The sequence below is a fragment of the Schistocerca serialis genome, chromosome 9 (genome assembly GCF_023864345.2).
Source record: "Schistocerca serialis cubense isolate TAMUIC-IGC-003099 chromosome 9, iqSchSeri2.2, whole genome shotgun sequence".
NCBI classification, from domain to species: Eukaryota; Metazoa; Arthropoda; class Insecta; order Orthoptera; family Acrididae; genus Schistocerca; species Schistocerca serialis.
In genome coordinates, this window is record NC_064646.1 from 177,630,131 (window position 1) to 177,648,143 (window position 18,013).

Genomic DNA, 18,013 nt, shown 5'->3' on the forward strand with positions numbered 1-18,013 from the left:
TACGCAGTCTATTATTTGGTTCTTGTTGATCATTATCAAAGAAAGCAGCACTGTAAGTAACAATAAGTAGTAGTCTCTTGCCATTGTTTCGCTGATGATTCCTCTTTTTTTTTTAAAAAAAAAATTGTAAGCCACGGTAGCGAGTACAAAAGCTAGCCATGCCGCGAGCGGCGACATGCCGTAAACACTCACTACCAGAATGCGACAAACAATGCATGACACAGTACAATAATGCATTTTCAGCTTAGAGTGTCGTAAACACCTATAAGAAAGACAACGGCACTTACCAGATCAAAGAAAAATAAGCAATCGATTCAAACCAGACGAAGCACATGAAAAAGGAAGGGTACCCGTACAAATACGGATGGAGCGCCTGACGCATAGCAATGGCTACCTGGTAAAGCTCAACTGCTAAGCTTACGACTCGAACCAAACTACTATAGCTGTATCGTCATTCATTCGACCTAAACTGTGTCTCATATTACAATGGACCAACTTTGTTTCGATTTGGAGGTGCGGCCTAAAACATTTTTCTTCCCTTGAATTTCGAGTCTCAAATTTCAGGTGCGGCTTAGATTCGGGAAAATTATTTCCTTGATTTCGAGTCCCATTTTTCAGGTGCGGCTTAGAATCGAGTGCGGCTTAAATTCGAGTAAATACGGTAGGATTGGGGAAAAGAGAAGTTTGTGGCACAACTTGACTAGAAGAAGGGATCGGATGGTAGGACATGTTCTGAGGCATCAAGGGATCACCAATTTAGTATTGGAGGGCAGAGTGGAGGGTAAAAATCGTAGAGAGAGACCAAGAGGTGAATACACTAAGCAGATTCAGAAGGATGTAGGTTGCAGTAGGTACTGGGAGATGAAGAAGCTTGCACAGGATAGAGTAGCATGGAGAGCTGCATCAAACCAGTCTCAGGACTGAAGACCACCACCACAACAACAACAACAACAACAACAACAGGTACCCTGTAAGCATGTGCATGCACCTTTGGCTGCACCTTCACATTTTTGTGGAGTGTGATTACTTACAGTGAAGAAACTGCACAAAATTCTTTTGTTTACACTCCTCGTTCTCTTTATTTTTGTTGTTCACAAAAATTTTGTGTACATTTGCAGCATCCTGTGTTGATTTTGATCCAATAATGGAATACACCACATGAAGGATAGTAGATGTACTGATAATGTTTTCAGCATTGTCCGCAGACACATAGCATAGTAGCAAAGCTACCACAAGCACCATTGTGTCTACCCTTTAATAGGGAACGTTCACAGCCATTACGCTCAGTGTGGTGCAAACATGTGAAGCAAGCATACAACCATGCCACAGAGATGCACTCATGCTACCTACAACCAATCCTTTCAGAAAACCGCCACACAAGTTGGAAGTGCTGTTTCAGTTGTGTAACAATGCTGCTATCAGTGGTCACATGAACATTTTCACTCCCGTAGACAATGTTCTGGACATCCACGCAGCACAGTCGCCAGCCGGGACCATAATAAATTTAAGGACAGCAGTGGCAGGTCATATAGTTACCACAGCACAGGTAAGAGGGCTTGTGAGCCCAGACAAGTCAACACGAATTGCTGAGAAGCTATTATTGGCAGTGGGACTACACGCAAGCAATCTCCACCCCTTCTTCTGCTCCCACCAGAGCATTGACATACATGGCTCGACAGCCCTGTCGTGGTCTTCAGGAATGAAAGTGCATTCTGCCAGCATGCATGTGATGGTCATACGCGCATAAGACACAGACCTGGTCAGCACTGTCTCACAGAGTGCATTCACATAAGATACCCTGCCACACCCCAGGTGTTATGGTCTGGGCTGCTATAAGCTACAACTCTTGTTCACCTTTGGTGTTTCTGGAGGGTAAGTGTTGTGAATGTTGTTACATCAGTCCTTTTGACATATTTGCAGCAGGATGGTGATTTGTTGTTCTAATAGCATAATGTTCACCTACACACTGTTCATGAAACTTGGTGTGCTTTGCAGGATGTGCAGCAACTTCCCTGGTCAGCATGTTCTCTTGACTTGTCTTCAATTGACCACATGTGGGACATGGTGGGTGAGAAGTGACTTGTGCAACTTGTCAACCAACAACTCTCAGAGAACTACATGAACAGGTCCAGAAGGCATGGAATAACATATTCAAGGACATATTTGCCATCTGTATAATCGACTGGATGCCAGAGTCAGTGCATGCACTGCTGCCCATGGAGGTTACACCACATATTAATGTGGGTATTCCAGCATGGGTTGATGCCTGGTACATCAGAACTGCTTGCACTATTGTTCTGTAAGTGTAATCATTTTATGGACTCCATATTTACTGCTGCAAAAATAAATCTTGAGTGAATTGGAAACCTCCTAAAGGGTGTATTAATTTTTCTCTCTGGTGGTGTATTTCAACCTGCATCCATCTGAACCTGTTTACCACAGTCAAGGACGGTCTCTCTCCTGAATTTTTAGCCCCCACACTTTCCTCCATTACCAACTGGCAATTCCTTGATGCCTCAGGGCATGTACCATCAACGAATCCTTTCTTTCAGGCAAGTTGAGCCATAAATTTATTTTTTGCCTCAATGTAATTCAGTACCTCATTAGTTACACAATCTACCCATTTAATCTTTACCTTTCTTCCGTAGCTTCACATTTCAAAAGCTTCTATTCTTCCTTGTCTGATCTATTTATCTTCCATTTTCATACATCATTTCACTTCTGTACAAAATTACACTTGAGACAACTGACAAATATTTCAGGCAAGGTTACTAACCCTTAAACATTTTATAAGAAAACTCAAATTTTTGTTTGTTCTCTCTGAACTTCAATTCCACCACTACTTCCTTAACTATATGCTCACTGTACACATTTAGTAACATTGGGGAGAGGTTACAGCTCTGACTGACTCTCTTCTCAACCACTACTACCCTCCATGTCTTTTGACTACAGTCTGGTTTCTACACATGATGTTAATAACCTTTCACTCCCTGTATTCTGTCCCTGCTATCTTCAGAACTTCAAAGAATGCAGTCCAGTCAACACTGTAAAAAGTTTTCTCTAAATTTACAAATGCTAAAAATATATATTTGTTTTCTTCAGTCTATCTAATAAGGTAAGCCACAGGGTCAATATTGCCTAGTGTGTTTCTACATTTCTCTGGAAACTGCACTGATCTACACCAATGTTGGCTTTGCTTTCACCATCACTCTGTAATTGATTCAGTGTTTTGCAGCGACAACTTATTATACCGATAGAAATATCCACACCAGTCAACACTTGCTTTCTTTGGAAATTGAATTATTACATTCTTCTTAAACTGAGATTAACAGGAAGCCAACTATTCACACAAGGTTCTTATTCCTGTTAAATGGAGCAAGTGGGAGGAGGAAAATCATGTTCATAAGCATTAGAAAACCTATTGTATTCCATTAGTTATGAAAACTAGATTTTGAAAATAAAATCTAGAATGACCCTAGGAAAATAAAGGTGTTTCTGTAAGTTACAACAATTGCCTCAGATTCAGAGTCATCATAGATTGAAGACCAAAACAGTCTGCAGTGAACAGAAAGCAACAGCTTTTGACATACACATGACAGCAGCTTGACTTGCCTTCCAAATGTTCCATATGTTTTTCCTGTTCATCCATTTTGCGAAATTCCTCAAGCTTTGCTCGATAAGCAGCAGTGACAAATGACTCTTTATCTTTGAACTGTTCTCCTTCTGCCTCTCGCTCTCGCTGTACTTCACGTTCATATCGACGTTCTTGTTCTTTCTTGCGACGCTCGGCTTGCTTCAAGAGAGACTGAATGTATTTTGGCTGAAATAGGAGCACAACAATTTATGTTAGTAATTATGGGATAGTTTCATTAGTAAGTACTAGAGAAGCCAATCATAATTTGAATTCCAAAACTGCCTTTGCACTGACATCTCAACACACACACACACACACATATATATATATATATATATATATATATATATATATATATATATATATAAAAAGAAAGATGATGAAACTTACCAAACAAAAGCGCTGGCAGGTGTTTGTTTGTGTGTCTATCGACCTGCCAGCGCTTTTGTTTGGTAAGTTTCATCATCTTTCTTTTTAGATATATTTTTCCCACGTGGAATGTTTCCCTCTAATATATATATATATATATAAAATATGCAAATTATAATTTTTGTGTTACATCTAGCACATCTGATTTACACAATCAAATTTTACTTGTCTTTAGCCGTTAGCAAGCACAGAGTCTTGATATCCAGTTTTATATGAAAGCATCACCAATGAGGGACAAGTAATAATCAACACACCATAGGGCTCTGTCCTATCACTCACATTATGAAGAGGAAACAGTTGTCCTTCTGATGACATAAACCACAACAAAAGGAATGAAAAATGAAAACAAAAGGAATGAAACATGAAATTTCCACTAAAATATTTTTCTAGTTTCCTGTGAATTCACTGTTGCTTCAGTTTTGTATGAGGCAAGATAAATCATTTATTGATAATGGCACACAAGAAAAAATCATGAGGTAAAGAGAAATATTTAATTATTTGTTTGTGGATAATGATAAAATCTTTATTTTGTAAACTTTTTGTAGACTGTAAAGAGAACAGGATGAAGAGAATGGAAGAAGCCCACTCCATTAGGCCCGAGGACTTCTCTGTGGGAAGGAGTGATGCAGAAGGCAAGCAAGTCATATCTTTCTTATGTAGTGCTCATGACACTTACAATGTAATGACTAACACAACACTGCACAGCAAATAGACCACTAAAATTAACAATTGCTAGATGAACAACATTAGTGGTCTGAAGCCTTCCGACTTCTATCAATTCAGGGCAAGAGAGTTCAGCACCCACAAAACAGGTTTATGTATAGTAAATAAATGCAACATATTGTAGATTTTCTTAAACTACTAACCTCAAAGTTTTTTCTGAATGTGTGATGGAAGACCTTTTTGAGAAAATATAGATAACTAGCAAACCCAACAATGTTTCGCAACTGCTAAATATGTATGGGAATTGGAATACATTCTAATTTGCCTCTTCCTGATCTTACTAACCTCAAAGTTTTTTCTGAATGTGTGATGGAAGACCTTTTTGAGAAAATATAGATAACTAGCAAACCCAACAATGTTTCGCAACTGCTAAATATGTATGGGAATTGGAATACATTCTAATTTGCCTCTTCCTGATCTCTCTGTCCATATCCTCTCCTCTATCATTGTTTATCTTCTTCTCCTCTTCCTCCACTTAGGAGATGTAGCATATGTCTGTCCTAATGTTTATTACCACATTGAGAAATAATATGAAATAAATTGGTGAAGAACTTTCCAAGATTTTTGTTCACTATATGTTAATATTAAAAAATATATAGCCTATGTCTATCCAAACATTTACTACTCACCAAGCTGTGGCAGAACATACAAATAAAAGACGGTTGTCATTCACAAGCTTTCGGAGCCAGTGGCACCTTCTTCAGGCAAAAGGGTTGAAGGGGAAGGAAAAGGGGTAAATGGAAAGGACTGGAGAGGTCTAGGAAAAGGGGTAGTTTTTGGGAAAGTCACCCAGAACCACGGGTCAGGGTGACTTTCTCGAAAACCACCTCTTTTCCTAGACCTCTCCAGTCCTTTCCCTTCCCCTACAACCCTTCTGCCTGAAGCAGGGGCCACTGGCTCTGAAAGCTTCCAAATTACAACAGTCTTTTATGTGTGTGTTTTGCCGCCACTTGGTGAGTAGATTTTTTATCTATTCAATTAAATAATTTTGTCAATAACTGGCTTCAAACATTTATTACAAAATATATAGCCTATGTCTATATTTCTTGACTAACTTTTAAAGAGCATTGCCTAAGTTCATCCCAATGTTTATTAGGAGTTTGAGTAAAAATCTGAATTAAATCAGTCAAGAACTTTTCGAGATTTATGCTAACAATGTTTCCCTTTTAAATGTTACCAGCTTAGTGCCCACTGCTTTACATGCATAGACTGTATGGCCTGAACAGAAATTTTTGTTTTCATTTAATTGATGTTTATGTTAATCACAAATCAGAACTTCACGTAAACTTTTGACACTGATGAAGGCCACAGACGTGTGTAGCCTTTTTCGAATGTACTTCTGACCAAAAAGAGATTCTAGTAGTTGGAGACCAAAGTTTTTGTTCATCATGGCTTTTTCATTCTTCTTGAGATATTTCTATAGAAACTTTCATCTCCTAACACATATTTCTTTACATCTAATTGAGAAGTGAAATACCAATTTTCATAGATTTAGCTTCAATTTTTTTAAAAATGTAAATAAATATTTTCTTAAAAATTTTCATCCCCTATTTCATTCCCTTAGTAGCAAAAAACATATTTTTTACTTCTAACAGACAAGCCAAATACAAATTTTCATAGATTTAGCTTTTAAAGTGCTTCCAAGATGAAATAATTTCACAGAACTTTTCATTCCTTGTTTCGCACCCTTAGGAGATTGAATTTCCAAAAACACTTAAACATATATTTTTTATTTCAAACCAAGAAATCAAATACCAAATTTTATAGCTGTAGCTTTAAAAATGTTTTGTAGTTTTTTAATGATTTACTTAAAAAAAAGTCACCCACAATTTTATCCCTTTAGTGGTTGAATTTCCAAAATTGCTGTAACAAGTATTTCTTCATTTCTGACTGACAAACTAAATACCACTTTTCATAGGTCTAGCCTCAAAATTCTCTTAACAGCAACATATTTTCAAAAATCTTTCAGCCCCTATTTAACCTCCTTAGGAGATAAATTATGAACACTCCCTTCTTAAATGATGTCTATAGTGTAAGATCAATCCCCTCTTCAAATTTCAAGTTTCTGTCATTAGTGGTCTCGGCTAGACAATGATGGAATGATGGGTCAGTCAGTTGGGACACTGCCTTTTATAAATTTTATATAGAGATTAGCTTAATTTGTATTCTTATATCCAATGTTATACAGACAGGATGAGTGCATGGGTCATACCAGGCTGCTACTACTGCCCAAAAGAGCAGATGCTGCCAAAAACACTCGAGTGTAAACCTACTATGTAGTACATAGAGAGAGAGAGAGAGAGAGAGAGAGAGAGAGAGAGAGAGAGAGAGAGATCATAGTGTAGGTCTTTTCCTAGTGCAACAGCATTTTCAACGAGGTTGTGGAAACATATTATTCACAGAACTTTATGAACCACAGTAAAGTGTGGGAACTGCATTAACGTAGTGGCAGATTCCCAACCATCAACCATTGGCAGTCATGAACTAGCAGAATTGGGTGTAACAGTTATATATACCACCTTGGCAATTTTTTGAATGCAAAACAGCTAAGGTCATAACCACCCAGATTTTGATTTAAAATGGGCCATTTTCTAAGGAAAGTACTCTATGGCTCTTTCAGTTAGTCGGCATAATTGTGGCATGGCATTCCTTACAGTGGCTAACATAGTGTCCAACAGATTGGTGGAGACCTAGTCAGTGATACGTACATCTGATTCTGTCTAGTCTTCATGAATCCCTGGTTATAAGATAATGGAGCATTGTAGAAATGTTTCAGGATAGTTGGTCATTGATGAACTGGGATGACGAGGATCCATTTCTGTCCCATGGATCATGGTTCCTTGTAACTGGAATCCTCCTCTGGCAGGCTTCTCATTTTTCAAGACTTCTATGGTTTTCTGCGACAATGGCTCCTTACTCTGTACAGCAGCAATATAATTTAATGCGCCAATGACTGAGATTTCATTCACATTGCTGTGTTCCGACAAAGGAGTCAATGAAAGGCAGTCAGTGTCCTTGTGTTTGCACCATTTTTGTATACTGTTGTGACTCCTGAAACCTCAGAGCCCATCTTGCCATCTGACCAGACAGACCCTTCATGCTAGCTGGCCAGCATAGGGAATGGAGATCCATAACAATGGTGAATATGTTGCCAAATAAATACGTTCAGAACTTGCTGATGACCTAACAAATGCAAGGCACTCCTTATTGATTCTAGAGCAATTCTTCTTGGACTTGGGAAGTACTCTGGAAGCATAATTTATCACCTTTTCAGCATACATATGAAATTGTGCCAGAATTGTCCCTATTCCAAAACCGCTAATGTCAGCATGAAATTCTATCTTGGCATTCTTGTCTCACAATGCTAGAACTGGAATGGATATTAGCACCACCTAAAGGACAAGGAAAGATATTTCTTGCTCCTTGTTCCAGGAAAATATAGCATCTGCCTGCATAAGTTCTGCAGTGGCTTGGTACAGAAGTCCTTTATGAATCACTGGTAGTATAGCACCTTCCGGAAATCTTTTCACGTCATGAATGTGCTGAGTAATTGGAAAATCTGTGAAAGCTCTTATTTTCTCTGGATTGGGAAGAGCTCCATCATAATACACTAGATAGAGGGTCCAAGATTTTTACATCTTAGGCCATGAAGAAACATTTTTTCAGTCTCAGGCTGATAGCTGCAGTCTGAAAAAACTTCAAGATCTGGTGTGAATCAGGTTGTCCATCATATGTTTGAAAGTGGCTAGAGTGTTACATAATCCAAATGGCATAGCTTTGAGCTCACAGATGCCATTAGGAATTATGAAGGCAGACTCTTTCCAGGTAACCTTGTCAACCATGCATTTTCCAGTAGCCTATCTGCATGTCCATAATTGAGAAGTACTTTGCTTCTTTCAACAAGTCCAGAGTGTTGTTAATGCGCAGCAATGGACAAACACCTTTCTTCATGATTTTGTTCAGTTGGTGGTAGTCAACACAGAACTTCAATGTGCCATCCTTCTTCAGAAGGGTCACCGGAGAAGACCGATCAATCTCTGATGGTTCAATGATGACATCTTCTCCACTTCCTCACAGATCACCCATCATTCAGGCAGTGACACCCTATATGATTGCTGGCTAATTGGTGGACATTCCCCAGTTCTGAAACAGTGTATTATCAGGACCAGTTGGTCTTTCCTTTCTCCACTACAGATATGACAGCATAAAAAAATTGGCGCAGAATGGCTAACACTCTTCGACATTGTTCCTTGGCCAGGCTGAATCCTACTGACAGTTCGAAAATAGCTTCTCCCCTGCATTGTGTAGTGACAGCGGAGCACGAATCTTTCTTGATGACACTAAGCTGCCCAACTAGGACTCATTTAGACATCCCTATGTCCATCTTTAGGAATGAGTTGGGGCTGCCCGTGATGATCAGCAATCCAACATTCTCCTTTATCACCTGCAATACTTACAATCAACAATGAAATGCATATTTCTTTTGTGAGCCTGAGTAGCTTTTTGCAATCAACAAAAGCTTTACAGTTTAACTGTGTATCTTGGTTTATTACTTAAACTTGTCTCATTGATGGTGCTGGGAAAACAACACCTTCAACAGCAAGCAGCCACCCAGAGCAATCTTTGTTGTGCACTAGTTGGAACAGACTTAGAGAAAGCTTTTGACAATGTTGACTGGAATACTCTCTTTCAAATTCTAAAGGTAACAGGGGTAAAATACAGGGAGCGAAAGGCTATTTACAATTTGTACAGAAAGCGGATGGCAGTTATAGGAGTTGAGGGACATTAAAGGGAAGCAGTGGTTGCGAAGGGAGTAAGACAGGGTTGCATCCTCTCCCCGTTGCCATTCAATCTGTATATTGAGCAAGCAGTAAAGGAAACGAAAAAAAAAGTTCGGAGTAGGTATTAAAATCCATGGAGAAGAAATAAAAACTTTGAGGTTCGCTGATGACATTGTAATTCTGTCAGAGACAGCAAAGGACTTGGAAGAGCAGTTGAATGGAATGGACAGTGTCTTGAAAGGAGGATATAAGATGAACATCAACAAAAACAAATTGAGAATAATGGAATGTAGTCTAATTAAGTCTGGTGATGCTGAGGCAATTAGATTAGGAAATGAGACACTTAAAGTAGTAAAGGAATTTTGCTATTTGGGGATCAAAATAACTGATGATGGTCGAAGTAGAGAGGATATAAAATGTAGACTGGCAATGGCAAGGTAAGCGTTTCTGAAGAAGAGAAATTTGTTAACATTGAGTATTGATTTAAGTGTCAGGAAGTCGTTTCTGAAAGTATTTGTATGGAGTGTAGCCATGTATGGAAGTGAAACATGGACAATAAATAGTTTGGACAAGAAGAGAATAGAAGCTTTTGAAATGTGGTGCTACAGAAGAATGCTGAAGATTAGATGGGTAGATCACATAACTAATGAGGAGGTATTGAATAGAATTGGGGAGAAAAGGAGTTTGTGGCACAACTTGACTAGAAGAAGGGATCGGTTGGTAGGACATGTTCTGAGGCATCAAGGGATCACCAATTTAGTACTGGAGGGCAGCGTGGAGGGTAAAAATCATAGAGGGAGACCAAGAGATGAATATACTAAGCAGATCCAGAAGGATGTAGGCTGCAGTAGGTACTGGGAGATGAAGAGGCTTGCACAGGATAGAGTAGCATGGAGAGCTGCATCAAACTAGTCTCAGGACTGAAGACCACAACAACATTGCTTGTGATGCATGCACAAAGTCACATCCAAGTATAGAATCATGACTACATTCTGTTAAAGTGACAAGTTCAAAGTCTGTATTCTGTTGCTGATAGTTATTCTTACAACACATGTTACAGTTGGCTGGACATATTTCCCATTAGCAACTTGCAATAGAATCGCTTTTGCATCACAGAACATAGTCTTCTATAATGGGTGACAATATGCCCACATTTACTAGCACCTGGACTGGTTAGACATCGATAACAAAGTCACTGAGATTTCCTGTCATCTTGGTAACTGTTATCTGTGGAGGATTTTCATCTGTGGCAGCCTCACCTCCATAGATGGTCATCTTACTCAGTCTTCCTGAATTCTGTGGCTATCCAAGCAGCTGGTACCTCTGTATGGTCTCGAACGGCTATGGTGAGTTGAGGAGTGTCCCCATCCAAGGTATGTCAAAACGAGCGTGCTGCAATGCTTACATAATCAGGTAGCAGATTTTTACAATGGTAGCATTCACAAGCTGGCTGTATGTTACAATAAGTGCCTTAATATTGGTGGGAATTTTGTAGGAAAGTAGATTAAAATTCAGGCTTTCATGAAAAAATAAAACTGTCACGAAAAGTCTACTTGTTTTATTTTTATTTCAAAATAGTACGTATTTAAAAAAACAGTCACTATTTCTTGTGCCCTCAGTCCACCAGTTATGATAGCCATGTTGTATCTCTTCCCTTACAACCTGGCATATGAAAGAAGCATAGCCATTGTGGTCTTCCACAATTGCCACATGGGCTACATTCGAGGAATCATTAGCACCAGGATTTCATCCAGAACAGATCCCGCCCATTCGCACTCCTCTACAGAAAGGGACAAGTACCGGAACAAGTCCCACCCTTTCACCCCCTCCACAGCAACTAAATGCACCCAAATATGTTCTTTGGGATCTTCCCATAGAATGCGTATTCTTTGGTCTTCATCATAGGTTTTCAGTAGACCCACGTGGTTTACTGCATTTGTTCGCACATAACAGTAGCGATCAGTGTTTTACTGCTTTGCAATATTTGTATTTTCAACGTATTTCATTGGACGTTTAGCAGTGCTTTATTGCTTCTACTTGTGCATTGTAGCAGTATTTGTGTTCCCTTTGTGACTTTTACAGTGTTTGCTGCTTTATTGTAATACTGTTTTACCGCTTCTCATTCTACGTTGCAACAGTGTTTTGGAATATGTGCTTTTAAATGTGAAGCTTGAGGAAACGAGTACGATTACCACAGACCTCTGAAGTGGGATATTTCCACAGCGAACCTATAGAAGCTGAATGAAATAATGCCTCCTGTCACAGATAATGAACGTTCATCTCCTTACTAGTGCTACTTATGCGATAAGGATTTTACTTAAGGTAGTTTACGATACCAGCAATAAAATATTTGCAGGGAGAGGCAACAGATAGAAGCTGAGTGAAATAATGCCTCCTGCCACAGATAACGAATGTTCATCTCCTTACTAGTGCTACTTATGTGATAAGGATTTTACTTAAGGTAGTTTATGATACCAGCAATAAAATACTTGTAGGGAGAGGCAACAGAAAAGTTTGAAATGCACATTGTGTGCATTTGAAACTGATTATGAAATGTGCTGGATGGATCCTTTCCAGTTCCCACATGAATTGTGTGTGAAATCAAACCTAGAACTCTCCAGTGAAGACGAATTTTAAAGTTGGAAAGAGAAATGGAATGTGCTACACATTCCATTCATTGCTTAAACCCCACTAATCTCACTGAATTTTTGGAAAGTGTACCAATCATTAAATTTGGGTTATAACTTATTTCAAAACATTCAAGGAAGATTTAAATTTTGTATGAAGCTGGGACACATGTTTTTGTCTCCTTGAGATAGTTTGTTTCACTATAGTAAACATTGAAGGTCTTTTAATCATTTATAACACAGTTAGCAGGATGGAATCACCCATAACCACTGAACTTTATCATTACCATTGAGCATATCACACTTCCAAAGCCAACTGACAATCTGACCTATCAGATATCCACCTGTATGTCACCTACAACTTTTTCCCAAATTTGTTTCATCCTGGTGTGTTACGTAGTTACAAGAATTTTACTGAGTCAATAAAAGTAGGTCATTATAGAATTTGTTGTATTTATTATCTTGCTCATTTCACATACTTGCAAATGAGTCACTGTGCTGGAGATTTGAGGTGGAGCTATTGAAATTTCAATTTAACTTTGTGTTAATAAAGTAAAAGCAGTCTATCTTTTCTTTTTCAAGGGGACTCTGTCAACACTTAACTATTCTGTAGGGAGCACATTGTGCTAATGTGGGAGTGATCTAGATGCTTGTAAAACAAATCTTAGTTACCAGTTTATTGTTTTACTTAACTATTGGCTTATTATTCTCTTGGTAAACTTTTCATATTGAACTGTAATATTATGAATTCTCATATAAGATTACACAAATTCAGATATGCTTTGTTATACCAAGTGCGAAAGATCTCTTGGCTGCAATCATTTACTTCTGCAATAATGTAACAGCTTTGTGATTTTGTTCTGCATAAAAAGACAGTAGTATCTGAAGACACTGTTATTTTTGTAAGTACTGTCATTCTGGGCAACAAAAAAATCTCATAACCATTTCTTTCCATCAGTCAGTGTCATATGATTAGCATGACACAATGTGCAGTAAAATAATAATAAACGGATGTTAAAGCTTTTGTTCATGTGCGCATGAATTATGAGATGTGTTTGTATTCTTGCACCGGAAGTATACTGCTCACCAGAAGTATACTGCTATAAAGAAATAAAAATTTTCTTTCCAAATACTTATCCACATGGTAGTCTCACTGGCTACATAGAAATGGGGGTGCTACACAAGACCCCATTTTTTATGATCTAGGTGGTGCTTGATGTAATCCGGATTACTAAAGATTTAGATATTCTTGAAATCTTTTACTAACTGCAAATGTACTAAATCTACTACAATATGCAGATCTTACACTTTAGCACTAACAAGCAACACTGTTTTGGCACTTGGAACATCATGAAAAAGCTGAAGGTAAATGGCAATATTTGTGATGTTTGTGTCTGTTAGTTACAGTAAATTTCAGATAAATTATGAAATATATAATCCTGACAATCATGTGATTCACATAGACTTCCCACCCATATTCAAATTCCAGGCTGGTGTTTATATTGTGTCAGAATAAACTTCCAGTACACATAAATATTAGAATTTTGAACCCACATACATTTAAAACAGACCTAATGTCATAAATTGGTAGCCACCCTACAAAGTTATTGGTCTGTAGAAAACATTGTTAACCCCCCAGTTGCAATGTACACGTCAGAGGAAGAGTATATTCTCATTGTATGTATTAACTTGTGCATTTACTGGTATATGTACATCACTATAGAGCACCTTCCAATAATTCATTAATACCTTTAAAGTCAGCAGCTGTTCCAAAAGTGGTAGCTTCTACAAGAGTAAATGTTGATACAACTTATTTAACTTCCAGAGGATTATTTTAGATCAGATGGGTTGGAAGTGGGTATTTGGCCAATGTAATGAACACACATATTAATGGTTCATTCTGTATAACCAACAAAAAAGGTATACATTTTCAATTAAAACATTTGATTTCTTTCACATTTGCTACATTCAGTGACGTATTTAGAGATGAAAAACTGAAAGTCTGTAGAGGTGTATGACAACTTCGTGGAAAGTTACAAGTCTGCAAAGTTTGGAAACAAATTAACACATCTCAGGATAAATGACTATTATTATTCCAATCCATGCACAGCAATGGAACTCCTATTATAGAAAAATAAATTTGCAGGGTTTTTTACATGGCATTACTTCCTCCAGTTTACTCTCACTATTTCCCTCCCAATCCCACACCATTACCAGCCAACAATCAAGATGGTCAGGAATGCAGTGGAACCTCTGTTAATTTCAGCTTGTTGTGCCCTGGTTTCCTTTAATAGAATAACACGTAAGAGTATATGATATCTTTCACTTCCATTTTCATCAGTACAATAAGTAACTGTCTTTTCATCAATTTATTAAATACATAATGGATATAGCTATCGATTTGTGTGGTTTCAATGTTAATTTACACATGCAATTCCATGAAAAGTCAAATCAGAATGCTGAATTTTGAAATGCAATAGATTTTGTCTTCCTGTATATCAATTCGAAAGTCATAATGTACAATTTCTGAAGCTGGACAATATGTCATTCCATAATGATATATAATTTATATTTTTACTGAAAATGGACTGATGAAAATTTACTAAAAGTTGATAAAAAACCATGACTTTTGGTACATTGTATTTGGTATGAAATGTTACCTTACTGTTTCATTGTTTGAGTAAATCATTTAGAGTCCTTCAAAAAGTTTCATACAATATTTGGAAACACCTCTTTCCATTTTAGAAACAAAAGAACCAAATAGTTCATTTACCTCATTTACTCCTATAATTTTATATTTAACATGGTGACTGCCAACAGCCACAGCAGAGCCTAAAGCTGTTTGCCCACCAGTGTGGTAGTGAAAACGCATCATTGAATCTGTTGTGAAAGAAAGTAATATTTCCTTTCCAGATTAATTTCACTGAGATTTTTATTGATCAACAGAATGAGACGAGGAGTGAGAACAAATCACTATTTACATAGCAGTGGTTTACACAGTTACCACTCCAGTTTCAGTACCAGAGTATCTAATTAACTGCAACATGATAAACTAGGTGTTCATGCTTTTAATCAGAAAAAATACTTCATGAGAAAAAAATCATAAAGTGGTGGAAATATTATCTGATGGAACGAAAGCATCATGTCTGGCAGTACGTGAAAGCTAGACAGTCCCTGATTACTGATGGCACATTTTTTCTACAATGTACAAAATCCCTAACTGAAAGTTATTGTAACAGAAGTTTCAGTGGAGGAAGTGACAAAGCCATGCTGGCAGGGTACAGATGCACTGGAGTAACATCAGATCTCTTCAAACATTCAAGTGCACAATCTCCACACGATCAGGAGATATACAGTTTAAACGAGATTGTTGTCTGGAAATGGCACACAATTCCAGTTCATACCTAATGCAAACCAGTGTGTTCAAGAAAAAATACTCATAGAGTCTTTGATTGGCTCTTCCAGTAGTGAAAACTTTTCATCATTTAATGTGCAGTGTGTTATTGTTAGACTAGATTCTGAATGCGGACATTTGAACTAATTTATTGTACAAGTTGCCCGGAAACAATGTGAAAAAATTTAGTTAAATTGCTTGACAGCAACGGGAATAAATTTGTATGGCCAAAAGGGATGATACAAGTAAAGTTGGCAAGAACCCATCACGGAAACTTGCGAAAGCCTAATTTCTTCTGTACTGAAATTAAATGTTTCACACTGTTATCTTAACACTCTTCATACGTTCATAAATTTGACACTGCACAATTATTTTAAAATTTTTAAGTATAGTCACTCACGGTAAGATAGTGGAAGTACTATGTCTGTGACATTAAAATTTACATTTGTAACACTTAACACATTGACTACCACGATGCCACAGCAGAGCCAGCAGTATGAGTTAAATGTCTTATTTTATATGAACACTAACTTTTAATTTCTTTAATAGAAAATCAACATGGACTGCATCATCAAATATTGATTGTATGTTGTTCATATGAAGCTCTATCTATACAAAAATTAATAGCTCTCAGATTTTATTTTCGTGTTAATTCTTCAACTTCAATTGTACAAATGTTACGTCCATAAGAGTAGAAATGTGTATATATGTTGTAGAAATTTTAAATTATACCACCTAAATGCCCTCACACCTTGTCATCAACACTTGGTCAGTGAAACTAATTTTATACTTAAGTTGTGAATATCCAATGCCAGAGCACACAGTGGCATCAGCTAACATATCACAGCAAACAATAAAATAAGGAAAATGCTTCTTTAGTTACACTGCTGTGAAGTATACACGTACAGTTCAGTACTTTTTCAATTTATAAAAAATTGGTTTTAAGCTATACTTTTGAAATTACAATATATTTCAAAGTTATTCAAGTGTACAGCGGAATTTTAATACTTTTGGGAGTGAATGTTAAATTAGTATCTTACTAGGTGATAAACTTTGCTATTAAATCACAAGGCACATCACTAAGCACCAGCTGAAATGGTCCAGCTGTGCCAGGTACTTCTATGGCAAACGCAGGTGAAGAAAGCTTAGCACTGAATTCCTTACTCAGTGTTTAGGTGAATATCATATGAAGAAACAGACTTCAGTGCTAGAAAAGTCATCCAATGCTAAAATCAAAAAACATACCTTCAAACATTAATTTGAACTTAGAGAAAGTAGAACCACAGCATAGTTGAAAGTTAAGTTAAGAATTCAGACAGTATGTGGGAAACAAACCAATTTTGACTGTAATTCGAAAAGGCAGTCAGGTTACTTTGGTCTTGCTACATCGATACAAGCTGTTTTTGTATGTTATTCATTGAGCAGTTCTGGTGAAGATTTTTAAGAGTGGGGTGAAGTGGAGGGGAAAAAAAAGATCCTTCGAGGAAGTGTCTTTGACTGACATATCTGTGACACTAAGAATTCTGATCTAACTTCCAGTGGGTGGAATTGGTGGCTAGTCGGGGCGGGGCTTAAACTATGGATATGCAAGGAGGAGGTCAAAGGGCAGGACTTGTTCCAAGTGAAATTCTAGTGCTAACGGCTTGTCTACATTCCAGGGTTGATCGCAGTCCTTTCGTCAGATTCTTTTACTCTTGCACTTCCTCAAAGCCCTGGCACAACTTGATGAATTCCTCAGTTGTTGTCTTTTTACCAGAAGAGCTTGGTACAAAAGCTCCTTTCATAAAATGTGAGATTTTGTCAATGTCTGTCATACTAGAATCACAATGTTGTAAAGGGCAAAAATTTCTGTATGACAGCCATTTTCTCTTGATGCTGGGTCCTGTTCTACACTTGTTTTTTTGCTAAGCAGACTTGCCGTCGATTGTCACCAATTGTCATTCAGTTTGGCGTTGAATATGTCCCACTACTGAGCTTCTCACTGTTGTTATCATGTGCTGCTGTGTGCTGCCCTAGCAAAAGCACAGGTTTGCCAAACAAATCATATCATCCCTTCTGTTGTATTTGGTCACCCAGTTGAATCCTTTTTGACATTTTTTTAGGGCTTGAACAATTTCTCCCACAAGCACTGATGAATGCCTGATGTGTCATTGATTTACTGCTGTTTTGGAATCTGTATGCTACTGAATATATGGATCTCAGGAATGATTGACTACTTGTATTCCAGTTCTTCATCTACATCCATACTCTGCAATCCACAGTGAAGCGCATGGCACAGTGTGCATCCTACTGTACCAGTTATTACGGTTTCTTCCCATTCATGTATGAAGCATAGGAACTATGATAGTATGAATGCCTCTGAGCTTGTTGGAGTTATTCTAATCTTTTCCTCACAATCCATATGTAAGTGATACATAGAGGGTTG

The 18,013-nt window shown here is 37.6% G+C and overlaps 1 protein-coding gene across 1 annotated transcript in view; it reads right to left on the bottom strand.

Moving 5' to 3' along the window:
- Positions 1–18,013, bottom strand: part of LOC126418496 (nuclear speckle splicing regulatory protein 1) — a 59,884-nt gene that overhangs the window by 29,430 nt on the left and 12,441 nt on the right. Inside the window, exon 4 of the mRNA XM_050085281.1 lies at positions 3,613–3,820. Coding sequence (XP_049941238.1) covers positions 3,613–3,820 — 208 coding nt within the window. The remainder of the gene's footprint in view (positions 1–3,612; positions 3,821–18,013) is intronic.